Source organism: Xiphophorus hellerii, chromosome 22 (genome assembly GCF_003331165.1).
Source record: "Xiphophorus hellerii strain 12219 chromosome 22, Xiphophorus_hellerii-4.1, whole genome shotgun sequence".
In the NCBI taxonomy this organism is placed as follows: Eukaryota; Metazoa; Chordata; class Actinopteri; order Cyprinodontiformes; family Poeciliidae; genus Xiphophorus; species Xiphophorus hellerii.
In genome coordinates, this window is record NC_045693.1 from 25686580 (window position 1) to 25703628 (window position 17049).

A 17049-nucleotide genomic window follows, 5' to 3' on the forward strand; every position below is an offset into this window, starting at 1 on the left:
CAAAATGTTGAAATACAGCAACCCTGATCAAAAATATTTATTCGCGCATCTAGACATTCTCTCTAGCGCTCATCCACACAGAGTGCCTTTGTGTGTGTGCGTTTGTTTCTAATACCTTGTGGGGACCATTTTCCTGACACATACTACGTTGTGGGGACCCACTGCTCCCCGTCGGGACCGAAGCCTGGTCCCCACAGGGGTCAGATTTAGGACTAACGTGTGAATTGAGTTTTGGTTAGGATTGGGGTTAGGATAAGGGTAAGGTTTAGGCTGTAGAAATGAATGAAAGTCAATGGAAAGTCCCCACAAAGATAGCCACCCAAACGTGTGTGGGCTGTGTGTATGTGTGTGTGCGTAAGGGGGCGGAGCATAGTAGGTAGGAGTGGTGCTCTGCACTCAGTTTTTTGGAGTGAACACAAATCACTGTCATCAAAACGTTTTTGGTCCTGTAGTGTTAAAATGACTAAAACCTATTAAGTTTATCCACTGGGCAGAACTGGACAGTAACCGGACATGCTGGACCTGTGGTGTGCTCAGTCTGTGCAGAGGCCCAGTCTCTGTGTTCCACTGTGTCCGAGGCAGCGGCTTTGGGCCTGGCTCTGGATCTGGCCCCTGAGCTGACCCGGGCCGTTACAAACGTGGTCTGTTCCCTCTGCTTCAACTCATCCTATGCCCGCGGAGACCCAGAGTTTGAAGGCATGCTGCGCTACAGCCAGGGCATCGTGGACACAGTGGCGAAGGACAGCTTAGTTGACATCTTCCCCTGGCTACAGGTCAGTCGACGTCAACACCCCACACAGAGACAGCTTCAAATGTGGGAAACAAGGTTGCAATCAGAAAGACACAGGAAGTTACAGCTACAATAGTCGCTACATAAACAATAAGAATAATTATTTGTACAAACATTGCAACAAACTAAATTAGCCAAAAGCAAATGTTTCATCCAGTTTGAACAAGAATACATTGAGGTTTAATTGTCTCTCATGATAACTCATAGAAACATTGGCTTAAAATCTCTCCAACTTCCATTAAATGAGATCAATACGTTTAATAATCAAGTTACTAAACTGGTTTGAGGAGAGGGTCTGATCAACAGCCACGGTAAATGTTCAGGTAACAAATCACATAAAGTACAAACTCAAGTTCTCAAGTTCTTTAGCTCGGTGGGTTTAGGAGGCAAACCTGCTTTGTTGTTTTTAAAGGGCAGTTTGTTTCACCTTCACACCTGATTAAAAACATGTAAAAAAAATGTCTTCAGTAAATATCGAATCCTGTAGTAAAGATAATTTGAAACATGGTATGATAAAAAAATGATTGACGTCTGCCTCTGTGCCCCAGATTTTCCCCAATGCAGACCTGCGTCTTCTGAAGCACTGTGTTTCAGTCAGAGACAAACTTCTGCAGAAGAAGTATGACGAGCATAAGGTAGGCTCTGCAGTGTTGCTATGAACCGCTACGATGTCACTGATGTTGAAAACATTCATGTTGGTTAGAGCCCATATTAAAACGCCACACAGAGTCCTGTTTTCAATTCAAATGAAATGAACTGGTCCAATTAAACTCTCACTCTATCCAAAACCGAGCTAAGCGTTGCATGAATGGACCACTAGGCCCACTTTGTAGCCTATCATGTTCCACTTGACATAATAGACAAAAGTTTGGTCAGCCCTGGTCCAACCATATGAGTCATATTTACTACTGCTGCACTGCCTGTTATCGGCTTTTAAGATTCAAGTAAGAATAACAAGTAAGGTTTAAATGTGTGATTTATTGACCTGAAATTCAAACTATGCTGAACAAAAATATAAACGCCCCATGTCAAATAGTGTTGCCACGTGGAGGTAACAACTGTAAATGAGCATTTGCTGACATATTATTGTACAAAAGTAATATTTCTCTTGATTTGTGCATAATTTTTAATCCAGCTCGTTTCTCAGTGAGCATTACTCAGTGAATTGTTTTTTTTTTTTTTTTACTCAGTGCATGGATGGGGCATGTCCAGTGGGCGATCAGACAAAAATGAACAACAACTGGACAATCCTTGGACTGGGGGCAATAAAAGGCCACCCCAAAATGTCCAATTTTGTCACAAGTCATAACACCTCAGATGTCCACCAGAGCAGTAGCTGCACAGCTCAATGTACATGATCGGATCTTAAAAATAAAAACCTAAAAAAATAGAATAAAATAAAATTTAAAAAAACACTTTTTCTTTATTTTTCCCTGAGTGATACGACCTCTCGTCTCCCGTTTGCTTCGACCGTGTGTGGTTTATGTTGCACACCGACTCTTTCCCGTCTCCCAGGCAGACTACAGCGACAACGTCCAGAGAGACCTGCTGGATGCCCTGCTGAGAGCCAAACGCAGCGCCGAGAACAACAACACGGCGGACGTTGACGCGGCGACTGCAGGCCTCAGTGACGACCACCTCCTCATGACTGTGGGGGACATCTTTGGGGCCGGTGTTGAAACCACCACCACTGTGCTGAAGTGGGCAGTAACATACCTCATCCACCATCCAGACGTGAGCCACGAATCCCTGCTCTGTTTATTCTGAAATCCATCAAACTCTCAGTGCATTTAATGCTGTTCAAGCTGTTACTCTTATTTAGTCCTCTAGATGGCAGTCATACTATGAGAGATGTTTTCTGATCTGTGCAGATTTTTCTCTTCCTTTTAGTTTTACAAATGAAGACAGTATTGAAGCCCCCCTAAGAATATATTCAAGCTTTCATTGTTGCAGCACAGCACGCAACAAATTCTTTTATTTTTTTTTATCAATCACAACTCACTATTATTGGTGCATCTAATAATCCCTTTGAAATACATTAAGTTTAAAATTAATTACTGATACCTCACTTGTTAAATGAGATATCAGTAATTATAAGTTTCTAGGAACTTAAATTAGTAATGGGGCTGGAGTTTTAAACATCTCACTGTTATGTTATTCCAGTAAGAAAAAAAAAAGGACTTCTCATTTTTACTGCATGGATCCAGATTTGATCACATCATCTTTTTCTTTAATTCTGTGAACATCAAGCTTGATCTAAAGCCGTAGAAAACCTGAGACAAAACCTTGTGAATTTCTAACTGAAACGATTTAATTTTCAAACGGGTGCTATAGGTTGGAATGGTTTTACGATTCTGTTTTTTTGTTGTTGTTTTTTTTCAGGTACAGAGGCGAATCCAGGATGAACTGGACAGTAAGATAGGAGCAGATCGCTCTCCCCGCCTCAGAGACAGAGGCAGTCTGCCCTACCTGGAGGCCACCATTAGGGAGGTGCTACGGATTCGCCCAGTCGCTCCCTTATTCATCCCTCATGTGGCACTAAGTGACACCAGGTGAGGTCGATATCGCCGTAATTTAAAACAATACTTACCTTCATAGTGATAATCCTTTCAAGCATATCAACAGAGAGATTTGAACTGTTTCCTCTCATCAGTATTGGAGATTTCAAAGTTAAGAAAGGAACTCGAGTTATCATCAACCTGTGGTCTCTGCATCACGATGAGAAGGAGTGGAGCCATCCTGAGCACTTCGACCCCGGTGAGACATCTGACCTCCAAACGGCCAAGTACTCTGAGCATAAAAGCAATGATGTTCATTCAAGAAGGGAATCACAGTCCGGTGTAGATAGAAGTAAGAGTAGAAGTCAAAAATGGAATATTGCACCCAAATGAGATGGGATTTAATAAGCCTGACCCTAAGTCCCCAGTTCAGTGCATCTGGTCTCACCTGGAACATGGTCATTACACTAATTGTAAAATATTTATACCACTGAACATTTTTTCATAGCCACAGACTTTAAGTTACTTGACACAGGGAACAAGACTTGTCTCCATGGAGATATTTGCAAACAGTTGGATCCGCAAGACAACTTTGCCGTAGAGCCAGATGTTAATGGCGTAAAACTCAACTTCTTGTTTATTATGAAATCTATAAAGAAAAACTACGAAACTATCACTCAACTCTGAAACATGCAGTGGAAATGTTCTTTTCAGAAATCATAAACACAAACATTGACAGAGCTCGAGCTTTATTAGTGACGGTCAGGCTCACAAACCCTCCTGGGACAGTACCACCAGAAGGGCAATCGAACACGGCCTGCGGTGTATTTACCATTTTCTTTGCAGAGAACATTTTATAAAATTAGTGGGTTAATCTGCACATCCACACTAAATTTACTACCAATGTTATGTCCAAATATGTCAAATGCAAAAAAAAAAATAAAAAATTGACTCAATTTCAACTACTTAACTATAAAGTCCCAGAAGAAGTTATAAATCAAATAAACTCATTTTTCTGGATACCACACCCACAACTTTCCTAAAGTCCTGGGTGTCTTTGCAAATGGTCTGATCCAAATAGTAACCTCATCGCTCTCACCAGGTGTTTTCTGCCAGGCTTTAGAAACAGCAGTGATCAAACCACTGATGAAAAAAGAACAATCTGGACAAATCACTACTGGGTTCAATGATATCCATATAAACACAGACTGTGGAAGAACCACAGCGCTGGTTCTTTTGGACCTCGGTGTTGACCATGACATATTACTAAAACGGCTGGAGAGTTGGGTCGGACTCTCCAGCCCAGAACTCAACTGGTTTGAATCTTATATAAAGAACAGGAATTTCTTTGTTTCAACACAAAACTTCTCATCAAAGCTGACTGAAGTCACATGTGGGGTACCCCAAGGCTCAATCCTACGGCCCCTCTTATTCAATATCTATATTGCTCAGGTTATAACAGGGAGTGAGATTAGTTACCATAACTGTGCGGATGATATATAGCTCTACATTACGATGAACCCATCCGATCGCTGTACAGATGCTTAGAATAGATTAATGTGTGAATGTGCCAAAACTCTCTTCAGCTGAGTAGAAACAAAAATGAAGTTATCTTTGAACCAAAAGAGTTACGCTCTAGAGTCAGCTCCGAGCGTCAGATATTACAGCTGGAAACGAGAGATCGGTTCTGAAATTTAGGTGTAGTAATGAACTCTGACTTGAACTTTCAGAGTCACATAAAGACAGTTACAAAGTCGGCCTTCTATCACCTGAAGAACATTTCCAGGATTAGAGGACTAAAGCCTCAGCCAGATCTAGAGAAACTCATTCATGTTTTTGTCTTTAATTGAATCGATAACTGCAACAGCGTCTTCACAGGTCTGCCTAAAAAGCCAATCCTCCAGCTGCAGCTGATCCAGAATGCTGCTGCTGGCGTTCTCACTAAAACCAGGAAGATAGAGCACATAACACCAGTTCTAAAGTCCCTCCACTGGCTCCCTGTAGCTCAGAGAATAGTTTATAAGTCACTGAACGGTTTACTACCACAATACATTAAAGATCTGCTGTTGTTGTATCAACCTGCCAGACCTCTCAGGTCTTCTGGTTCTGCTCTGCATCCCCAGAACCAAACACGGAGAAACAGCATTCAGCTTCTATGCACCACAAATCTGGAACAAACTTCCAAAAAACTGTCAAACAGCCGAAACACTGAGTTTCTTTAAATCTAAGCTAAAATCTCACCTGTTTAGAATTGCGACCTTGAACTGCCTTCTTGCTGAAATGTGTTATACAAATAAACTTGATTGGTTGATTCTGGGTTGAACAGCCAGTCTGTTGATTAGTTTGAGCACTGATGCCATCTAGTGGCTTGTTTATCATTCAAGCATGAATAAAGACACTAGTACTAAAAAGACTCCTGACTCTCACTCACAGCAGCCTAAGGCAAAACTGAGAGTCCTGGTAGTTTGACTGAATTTGACTGAAACATTTTGTTTTTTTTCCATCTCAGTGAGTAGCTCTCTTCTCCCATGAACAGTTCTGATGTTCATCAGTCGAATCCTGCTGTCTTCCTCTTGCAGGGCGCTTTTTGGACAGTGAAGGCACAGGGCTGACCGTCCCGTCATCTAGCTACCTGCCTTTCGGCACCGGGATCAGGGTGTGCTTGGGCGAGGCCCTAGCCAAGATGGAGCTCTTCCTCTTCCTGTCCTGGATCCTACAGCGCTTCACCCTTTCTGTCCCACCAGGCCACCCCCTGCCTAGCCTCGAGGGCAAGTTCGGCGTGGTCCTCCAGCCAGTCAAGTACAAAGTGAAAGCTACACCCAGACCAGGCTGGGAGAGAGCAAAGAGCCAGATGTGCTGAGAGCTGAGCCATGCTCTACTTTCCGCTTCGAACACAGAGAACAGAGTTAAGAACTGGCCAGCAAACAGAACAGGCAGCCAAGGCTTTACACAGATAACATTTTCCAATATATAAAATCCATGAATGTATTTTTGCAGAATAAACCACATAAAAATTGTGCCTGCAATCTGACATGCAGGAACTGGACACATTTTCTAATCTGTGGCACTTCAAACCTGAGGTGAGACGCATTTTCACTCCAAAACACTAATACAGACTGTTGTTACGCTACTTTAAAGTACAATTGTTACCTTAATCTATATACTAAAGAAACGTTTTGTATATTGCAGCAGTAGACTTGCTGCTTTACTTCACTTTTTTATGCCTCGAACATTTAATGGAAACATTAAAGTCAAATTACTGATAAAAATCTGTTTCGATTGTAAAGTTTGTTCACAGTGAAGGAGCTCGATCTGAACCGATCTGGTGCAGAGCAAAGAGAGGCTCTGCCGGCGCTGCACTTTAGGTTGAGAAAAAGTAGAACAGAACAGAAGGTGAGTCTTTATTTGAAGGGGTGTGCATAATACTGACATGGCACTGTCATAAACATGACATAACATCTGTCTTAAACATGAAGGACTCTTTATTAATGTTTATGACTGTTGTCATGAAGCATCATTTGATAAATAATGACACTTTTAATGCAAAGTTGACACTTTTAATAGACTTCTAATGCAAGTTTTAATGGAATGTTGCATTAAAGGTGCATTTATTTACCGAATAATGCAAAATTGACACATTTAGTGGACTTTTAATGCAACTTTTAGTGCAGCTTTGTATTAAAAGTGAAACTATTTACAAAACGACACTTCATGAAGACAATAATGAAGGCTCCTTCATGTCCATGACAGGAAGTTATGTCATGTTTGTGACAGTGTCATGTCAAATAACACCCCTTCAAATAAAGTGTTACCAAATAGAATAGATTCAGGTGAGAGTTCTCTTCACTCTGGATCCATTCTGAATAACACTGAACCCTACCACAGCCAGGATCAAACTGGTCACAGATTGTGATGGCCATCATAATCTGTGACCTTACTCTACAGCCCTAAATAATGTCAGAGTTCAATACAAGTGTTTTTCAGATGTCCACCATGTCTTAGCTACGATCTGGATGTTCTTTTTAGTGAACGACGCTTAAAATCACCGGGGACAAACACCGTATTTGTCGGAGTCTTTTACCATGGTGTTAAATACTGGTAGGTACAAATGTAATTATAAGCAATATAAAATTTATATAAAAACATTGAGGGATGAACTCAGTCCACCTGCTGCCACCGTTGTCACCATAAGCATCTTGTGGTGTTTTCGACAGATCATGCTCAGTTGTGGAGATTTCCTGTGCAGTCTTAAAAAGTTGATACAGGTAAAAAAAAAAAAAAAAAAAAAAGTCTGCATAATGCTCTTTACTATTTTAATTTGGTGTTTACTGGGAATCCTTATGTACATGTCAAATTGAGGATATTTTGGCTTCCCCCCCCAAAAAAAAAAAAAACCCCAGAAAAATTAAAACGACGTCCTGCAAATCACATTCATTTAAAATACAATAAACACTTTTTAAAAAAAAAAAAAAAAGTTGTGGATTGCATTTAAAAACATCAATAGGAAAATTCATTAACATTGTAAAATATAGAAAATTACAAAAGGAAAACAAAAGTTTTGCTGCAGTTGTTATCAACTTATATTTTGTGAAAATAAACTTTACGAAACTTAGCAACTCTAAAAATGTGCAAAGACCCAAAAGGCCCAGATGTATCTGTTACTTCTGAGAAGCATTTCAGCTTGTGTTGCACGGGCCTTTTGACAAACCAGCTGCGATTATGCTCCAAGACTGAGGATAGGCAGTAGGTATATGAACCTTGAAAATAACATTCAAATCTGAATCCATTATAAGGTCTGGTATGAAGCAAACAAGAGAAAAATCTGCTAGAAGCTCATGTGCCTGTGACCTATAAAGTATTGGTACCCAGGATGCATCCCTCGCTCCGCCTGTCAATATCAGAATCACCCCCATTTGCCAGTTTGTGTACACAAACAAGAAACTGCATTTGTCACTTTCCTCTCAATAAAAACATGCAAAATGTACGCTTAAAAAAAAGGAAAAATGTGACGTTAGGAATACATCTGTGTCTTTTTTCTTTTTTTTATGAAACATCACCTACTTTTTCCGTTATTTACTACGGCTTTGCATTCTGAATAAAAAAAACAAAACAACGGTAGGAGCCATATCCTAGATGCACAAAACATACAGTATGAACGCGAACCATATTCCACTTGCACAGAATACAGCCAGTTTCTTCTCCTTCTAGTTCTCAACACATTTTGTACTTTCCACACCACAGGGGGGCTCAAGCCCAGTCCTGAATCAAATGCCCGAATTCCCACACCAGCAGCCGTTCAGCTCTGAATGAGCCTGAATCAAAATAACAATCTTCTACAGTATATTTAAAAATCAACACTTTTTAAACACCTTTAAATACATAGTACTGAAATTGTAAAATATTTACAAGTATAGACATAAAATGTAAAAACACATCAGTACAAAAAAAAAAAAAAGAAGAATGTTAGAAATGTCACCAGTCATGACATTATGTTCTTTATGGAAATAGTACAAATGTTAACACAAGTTAATGTGCAATAGCTGCACAAAAATAATCTTAATCAGACTATATTAATAGGAATCATGATCGCTTTTTTCTTTCTTTTTTTTTCTTTTTAGGAAATACAAAATGTTAATTTGTGTGGCGTGCTGCTCGTAAGAAGTCTTCATCAAAACACAATAAATAAATTCCGTTCCTCAACTTCACTCCAGCTTCAGCTGTAGGTCAAAGATGGTTTAATCAGAAAATAGAAAACGATCGTAGAAGAATGGAGCGAAATCCTCAGACGTCATCTGCCTGTGTGCTGGATCCTCGGTAACTTGGTGCAGGATGTTGGTGTTTGAGTCCTCTGCTTTTTTTTTTTGCAATCCAGGAATCAAAAAGCAGGCTTTGTGTCCATCAACAGGTTGGACAAAAAAAGAAGAAAAGACAACAACTCCCAAGATGTTTCAATATCGCTTCACGTTTCTTCTCCTCTGGTTTCACTAAGTTGTCTTTGGCAGGCAGCGCTACTTTCTAGCCAGTTGGAAAGGATGTTGACCCTTCAGACAAATAGGTCAGAACAGGTTAATCATTAAACACTTAGTTAAGAGGAAACATTTAATGTACGGTTTTCTTTAGGTGGTTAGAACTTTCTCTCAAGAACACAGCAGCTGGTTTTGCTAAAGTTTCTTATTTGCAGATGCTCAATTTTCTCGGGTTAAACGTTGTTAGGTGTTAATGTTCCCCCTGCTTCTATAGATTTTTTATTTTTTTTTACGAGGAAAAAGATGCGCATGTTGCAAAGTAGAAAACATAAGATGAAAACAACATGAAACATTTGCTGATTTATTTATTTTTGGTCTGTCCATTTTCTGTTTTGGATCGATTGCTGTAGTGGTGCATGTATGGGATTAAGCCTTATTGTAAAACTTTAGGCATTGAATGGACACATGAAGGACAGCTCAACCAAACTGACAGCCATCACGTTTTTTTTTACATTAATTTTACATTTTTAATATAATCTTAATAATTATATTCACTTGATAACATACTAGAAATGTATTTTGGAAAAATGACAAGATCTCACAATGACTAGGTCTTCTCACACTACCGATATCAATGAAACAACAATCAGCAATAGATAAAAATCTATTTGAATATTTCAATAAAATATACTTCATATTTCTAGATGCCATTTCATTGCTGGTGCAGAAGCAAAGGCCAGGGGAAGTGAGGGGAAATGGAGAGCCTAATAAGTTCACATAGTGTTTTTCTTTTCTTTTTTTTTGAATAGTGGCATTGCGTGGCGCAGTGGTCAGAGCGGTCACCCCATATATAGAGACTGTAGACGCCTCTCCTGCCCCACTCTCTGTGGGATTACTGACAAATAAAGACAACTATTGCTAAAAAAGATTCTTAAAAAAAAATACAACACCTGTATAGTGCGGCATGATGTCGGGCTTTTCATCCATCAAACTGATCAGCGACACCCTGCGTGTTGAAGCTTCTACCTTGGCAGCTTTATGCTCTTATAAACATGCAGTTTGACAACATCTGGAAACATAGTTCAAGCTGCATTCGGATGATGAGAGTCTATCCATGTCGGTTCATTGTGCAAAGTCAGAGAGCCGCTGCTGGGAGTCACTGGAGGATCCTGCTGCGCATTGGGGCAGAGAATCTGTTCGTAATAAGCTTAGTTTATGATGTTATTTACCTAAGGGGTAGAGAATGGATGGGTGGACATTTTTTGTTGACCTGACAGTGTGTGTGTGTCTCTGTCTGTCTGTCTGTCTGTCCATCTACAGCTCTGGAAAAAATTAAGAGACCACTTAAAGCTATCAGTTTCATCTGATTTTACTTGTTATGTTTGAGAAAATGAACATTGTTCTTTTATTCTATGAACTACTGACAACATGTCTCTGAAATTCCAAGCAAAAATTTTGTATTTATTAGCAAAAAATAAGAAATGGTCAAAATGACTAAAAAGATGCGATGCTTTCAGACCTCAAATAACGCAAAGACAACAACAGTACTAATGTTTTAACTCAGGAAGAGTTCATTTGGTGGAATAACAAGCAGGTGTTCTTAATTTTTTCCAGAGCTAGCTCGCTCGCCCTACCTACCTACCTACCTACGTACGTACATATATATATGTATATACGTATACTGTATATATATTGGGATAAGTAAAAAGATAAATATATTCTTAACAGACACAAAAGCCATTCCAAGGTTATGATCACTGCAAAAGAGAACAAATTGCAAGATATGTTAGTGGTGACATTGCAGTCTACATAAACTTGGGACAAGCACTATGACAAAACTGAATCACACTTACTTTATTCCAGCAGCCTATGACCGGTAAGCCATCATCCCCCTGGAGAAAGAAGACAAGGGAAGAAAATCAAAGGTAACGCTCCATGATGAATTATGCAAAAACTTGCAACAATGAATGTAAGAATTATGTTTACGGTTCTTTGTTCAGCTTTGTGACAGGAAATGAAACTAATGTTCTACAGCTACTTTCAAAAATATATTTGAAACATGAACATCCATGGAGAGTCAAATGTAAAACTGCCAACATATTGGAGATATGTGGCTCCACCTTTACTGATTTGTTTGAGATTTCCATATGCATCCTATGGATAAAATGTCATCTATCGCAGATGTTGATGCATTTAATTAAAAAAAAACATTATTCAAAATACCTTTGTTATCTAAACAAGCCATTGTTGGATGTTGAGCAGAATTTCATTTAATGCATTTTATTTCTGCAGTTAGTTACAGAGAGAGTGCACAGCTCTGATCATGTGCATTTCCATTTCTCTGCAAGCCCGTAAACGCACCATGACGGGCGGTAGAACATGCCCCACCGACCCGTCTGTAGGCACTCACCTGAAAAATTGTGTTGACTCTCTGTGTTTAGGGGGCATATTAGTTGGTTGGGCTGGTAACTTTTCTGATTGATCTGATTGGCCAGATTTTTCAAATCCAAGGACAGCAAGCGTGGGATTTGGGCTAATAGGAGAAGAGGAGCGGGGGATGTGACACGGATTCAAAGTGTAAAAGGAAGTGGAGAAAAATGGAGAGGAATAAGAAGTTGAAGAAAAGGAAAGATGGAGCCCTCCTTGAGACAGAAATATGCAAGTATATTCTTCCGTACTACTGCCGAGAATCCAGGGGACAGAACTTAATGACGTCATCGCTCAGCTCTGTTCATGATCTCCAATAAATGGCCCAGTTTTACATGGGACATGTGATTACCTTCACATTTTTAATGGATGGCAAAATAAAAAAGGGGGTAATTTAACTAATATCTGATATACACATTTAGGACGTTGAATAATTTCAACTTGGTAATAATGGGCTTTTGGTTTGAAGTACTTTTTATTACTCTCTCAGACTTGTGTTCCCAGTGAAGCATAATTGTCCACGTTTACTCCCTTCCAAAGACTATTTGCACATAAATTTGTTTTGTCTCAGCTTTACCGCCTCTCTCTTTCATGATGAATTGCCTAATAAAACTGGAAAAAATATATATATGATGTGCATTAGTGTGTCTAGTTCACACTATTGCACTTCGAAAATTGTGACAGCCCTGTAGGATCTTTAACTTCAGGGCCTCCTGTTAAAATGGCACATTCAGACATGAGGCACGGCCCTTTTACGAAGGTAATAGTGGTATAAAAGTGATACATTTCTGAAGCAGTCTTCATTTACCCCTGGTTGTGGCATAATGCATTGTGGGATACCTTGCTAGCTCAGGTTCTCAGAAAGATGCATGGACCAGTTCTGAAGCAAAAACACATCTGGACACTTGAGCACACGTGCTTTTGTCTTTCCTGCTCCTCACCCTCTTATTCTAACTTGTCCTCCACCTCTTCTTCCTTCCATACTAGATTCAGTCCTGTGCTGGCTGTTACCAAATTTGAGCTGAAAATCTGGTCAAGTAGATCAATCAGAAGAGTTCCTGCTAGGATACGTCGAGAGCGAAGGCAGATTTCTGGAATGAGCGTGCAGACGGGCCCATTTTACCACACATTGAAACGTGCCCCCCACTTAATTGTGGCCCCCAAATAAGTGAAAACGCACACGGTCAGAACTATGTGCTCTTCTCTTGATGAATAAATAAGTAATAAAGAAAACTGGTTTCAGCAATCTTTCTACTTCCCTCTTGCAAATGATATCTCAGTGGAGTTTTAACCTGGTTAAAGAAAGGAAATAAAAAAAGCAAAACATGAAATGAATAAGTTTTGATTCCCTAATTTTCTCCTCTGGGTTTTTGGCATGAGGGCCATGCCACATTTATTCCAGGAAAACCTTATGGCTCACCACAAATCTGTCAATGACTTTGTTCAGTGACTCATATCTCTCATCAATTAGTGCTTCCAGTGGATGCAACCACCCAAAATGACAAAAACAACAGGCCGTTGCACGTTATTGTTCATATGCGCACAACACTGGAGGGCAAGAATAATCTTTAACTGAAATGAAACCTGGAGATATAATTATTATTAACTTAGTGCAGTGCGCCACGGCAAAGGGAAAAACAACAGAAAAACTAGACGCCACAGAATAACTCAAAGCCACACTATTCGTCTTTTTTCTCGCTGCGTCGGCTAAGCTACGCACAGGCCCGTTGCTATAGCAACTGACCAGATAACAACGCCACTAATGTGTCAGTATTCAACACCAAAAAACATGCAAACATTTCCTACACAAAGAACTATGGAAGCCCATTTCCGCCACACTGATAAAAAAAATAAATAAAAAAAGTCTATATTTTTTAACAGTGTTGAAAACGGGCTTCCATAAAGAACGGAACATTAGGCCCATTACAGTTTTATGTGGTCAGCTTGATGTTTATTTTGTGATTATCAATAAGTGATTGCTGTGGCAGCTAATAGTTTAGCCAATTTGCATGCAGGGCCACATTTTAGAAAGTGTGGTTAACAAGCTCTTAGTAAAAGGCAGGTACTCTGAATAAACCTGCCCAGCTGTGATACTAGACAGTATCACAGCTGGGTTTTCAATTTCAGAACAGAAGATATCAACTCAGTAGCCTACATGCCACCAGTAGTGGCGACGTACTTCTGTTTAAATTTAAGCCACATGGATCATTTCCGGGTTACCTCTTGTTCAATTGTTTTTAGCAATAGCTGCAAGATCTGTCCCATGAACAAGACACAAACGTTAAAATATTTGTGAGCTATTGGTACAATAACTGAGTTTTGTTGTGTCCAGTGGTTAGCAGGCACAAATCCAGTGTTTAGGTTTTTTCAGTTACCTGCTGATATCAAGATGCAGCATCAGAAATAGGGAGACGGTGGATAAAAATGGGGCTGTACGTGTTTTGTTCAGCGGAATCACTTGTTGGAGGAAAACGATGCTCTCCGGGACCAAATCCTCCCGCTATGGGAACACGTTGAGATCAGAGGCACAAGGTAAGTCGGGGTGTGCGTGTGTGTGTGTGTGTTGGTTATACGGAGTATAAAATTATTTTTAGGCAACTCTTCCATGACTTTTATGCAAAAACAAAAACTCCTTAGGGTTTATGTTACAGATCATATGAAATGCATTTAACATGCAACTCGAGCGTCACTCCGACATGGAAGGCAGCAGCGCTGCCGCCTGAAAAATTATTCCACCATTGCATTCCACCAACACCGGGCAACACGATCCAAACCACACAGATAGCCTGTCAAATCAAAGTCCACAATCCTCTATTTCACAAAGTACAAGTGACAACAGTCTACATGAAAAATCCACTGAACCAGCAGCCTATGAATAGCAAAAAAAGGGCTCATTTCCTGCAACCTGGAATTATAACATTGTACCTTTTGCTGTTTCAAAATCCACATTAGAGTAAAGTAAAATTTTTCACCTCCAAGATACCACTTAGAAAAATTAAGCCATGAAGTCGCACACTCTCACTGTTATTCATTATTAAAGTGGTAAACCTGGACTTTTATAAACTAATGCCTCTTCTATTCCTCATTTTTTGTATTAATGTTGGGACAGATAATGGGCGAACCCCATATTGCATTTGCTAGTAGTAAATTGATTTCAACTACATACTTTCAAAAGAATATTCAGACGTTAACATGCATTTTCTAAGTAAGGTGAGAGGTAAGAGGGAATATTAATGACTGTTATTACAGCATTTGACTGAAAATGAAAGTGGTTTCAAGTCGCAAAATTTTGAAAAAGTTACATACTGCAGCTTTAAGACTAACAAATGACAGGGTAATGTCATAATACACACAAATATATAACTTTTCAAAATGTTATAATACCTGTTATGACATATTCATGACAGATGACTCTTGGTTAATGTCAAGTTGTCATAACAAAGCATTTTAAACAACGTCAACTTTGTGTTAAAAGTCATTAATTATCAAATGACACTTAACAGTCATAGACATTCATGAAGACTCCTTCATGTTCATGACAGGTGTTATGTCATGTTTATGACAGTGTCATGTCAGCCTTATGCACATCCCGTCAAATACAGTGTTACCCATTTTGTTAATAAAACTGGTCTGCTGCGACAGCACAGCTACCAACTGCAGGTTAAACAATAGTCTTTTTGTCTTCCAGTGTTGTGTCTTTTACTATTTCAGATATTACAGCTGGAAAATGAGCTTAATGGCAGAGTTCAATTAAATTAATTACATTAAAGTTTCAAATAACTGATGAAAATATGTAGCTTTAGATGTTTTGACTGTAGACTTGGGCTCTTTGGGTGCAATTTTGGAACTATTTGCGTGATCCAGGTGAGTTTGTTTTCCATTCTTTCTGTGGAAGTGTTCGAACTGAGCGGACCCAACCCACCGAGAAAACTCCACCCCATTTGAATATGTGAACATGAAATGAAAAGTGTTTAACATGAGAAACGGGGTTAAGAAATAAAAGCCCCTGAAATATGTAACGTAGCTCTACAAAATAAAAGTCACAAAAGGAAACCCAATTATGGAATGATTGGATAAAAATAAAACTGAAAATAAATGAAAAATAAATCCTTGGAGGGGGGGAAGTATTGTATTTAAATGTTTCATATATTTATTTAATTGAATATTTATTAATATTTTAACACTATTTCATTTTGAATTAAATGGCTCTCCATAGTCTATGGTTTCTACAGTATTTCATATTTGTAATTACAGAGCTGCTAAATGCCAAGTACAAGTAAAAAAAAAATGCAGCCACTCAGCAGCACCGACTCTAGGAACCTCTATGACCTGCTTGTTAAATTAACTGATCTTGGTATGAAGGAGGGGATAGAGGTCGTAAAGCTCCTGTAGATACATTGTTGTGATCTCTACTCAGTTGGCTATAGAGAATATTTTAATGATAAAAGTACTGTAATCCCCGAGACCTGGACCGATCTGTCTTTTTGTGTCTTTGGTTGATGGCTGGAAGGTAAGAGCTAGCGTGGCTTGGCTGTCACCCGCTCCAATCTAAACAAAGTCTCATACAGCGTTCTGTTTTACTTATTGATCTGTTCCCATGGCGGTGCCTTAACCTACCAGTACACAGCTTCCCGATGAGCCTTTCTGCCAGCTTTCAATCTGGGATGTTCGCTGATGTTTTGTCTACTGAAATATTTTAAAAGATCAACTCAGACCTTCCCCTGCTGGCTGGGGCGTTGGCTGCACCGCTCAAGTAAAGTTACTGCAATATTGTATTTGTTGTTGTGTTCATGTTTTCCTTTCAAGGTTTCCCCCAGAAAACTAGCTGAGCCCGGTGGTTGGGGCGCTCGGCGGTCATTCATCCAGAGAACCGCTGTGGTTTTCAGTTAAAAAGTGTTTAAAGTTGACAGAGAATTTGAAACTATCACTTGATAATTATGTGTTGGAATATTAATATCTGAACACCAACCACAAAGTCTTAAAAAATGCAAACATTAAAAAAAAACAAAACAACGTGAATAAAGAAGCAATGTTAAGCCTCGTGGGAGCACAAGTAAAGCCTGGTGGCCCGCCAGGCTTATAATACACCGGGGGAAACCCTGGTTTTTGTTTATTTCTTTCAGGGACTGAGGCTCTCCGTGGTGGTGACCCCTGGTGGCCGTTTCTTGTCTTGTGTGTTTTGTTGGAGCCCCTTTTCCTTAGTTTGCTGTGTTTGTTGTAGTGTCTGGGGTGATCCCTTTCTCTTCACTGGACGTTGCCCCCCTTTCCTCACAGCTTGCCCCACTGGTAAGCCTCAGCCTCCCTTGAGACTTAAATGTATTACTTCAGCCAACAAGTTTTGGTTAAACAATATTAATTTTGCCTTCAC

At 39.6% G+C, this 17049-nt stretch overlaps 2 protein-coding genes across 3 annotated transcripts in view; one reads left to right on the forward strand and one right to left on the reverse strand.

The window, feature by feature from the left end:
- Positions 1-6777, forward strand: part of cyp17a1 (cytochrome P450, family 17, subfamily A, polypeptide 1) — a 7679-nt gene extending 902 nt beyond the window's left edge. Inside the window, exons 3-8 of the mRNA XM_032552612.1 lie at positions 538-773; positions 1339-1425; positions 2306-2524; positions 3173-3342; positions 3444-3547; positions 5868-6777. Of these exons, the coding sequence (XP_032408503.1) occupies positions 538-773; positions 1339-1425; positions 2306-2524; positions 3173-3342; positions 3444-3547; positions 5868-6148 (1097 nt within the window). The 3' untranslated portion in view covers positions 6149-6777. The remainder of the gene's footprint in view (positions 1-537; positions 774-1338; positions 1426-2305; positions 2525-3172; positions 3343-3443; positions 3548-5867) is intronic.
- Positions 6778-7587: 810 nt separating this feature from the next.
- Positions 7588-17049, reverse strand: part of LOC116712777 (collagen alpha-1(XIII) chain-like) — a 47801-nt gene continuing 38339 nt past the window's right edge. For both annotated transcript variants that reach the window (XM_032552616.1, XM_032552615.1), the window contains exons 24-25: positions 11108-11146; positions 7588-9329 (exon numbers count right to left, since the gene is read on the reverse strand). In XM_032552616.1, the coding sequence (XP_032408507.1) occupies positions 9297-9329; positions 11108-11146 (72 nt within the window). In that variant the 3' untranslated portion in view covers positions 7588-9296. The remainder of the gene's footprint in view (positions 9330-11107; positions 11147-17049) is intronic.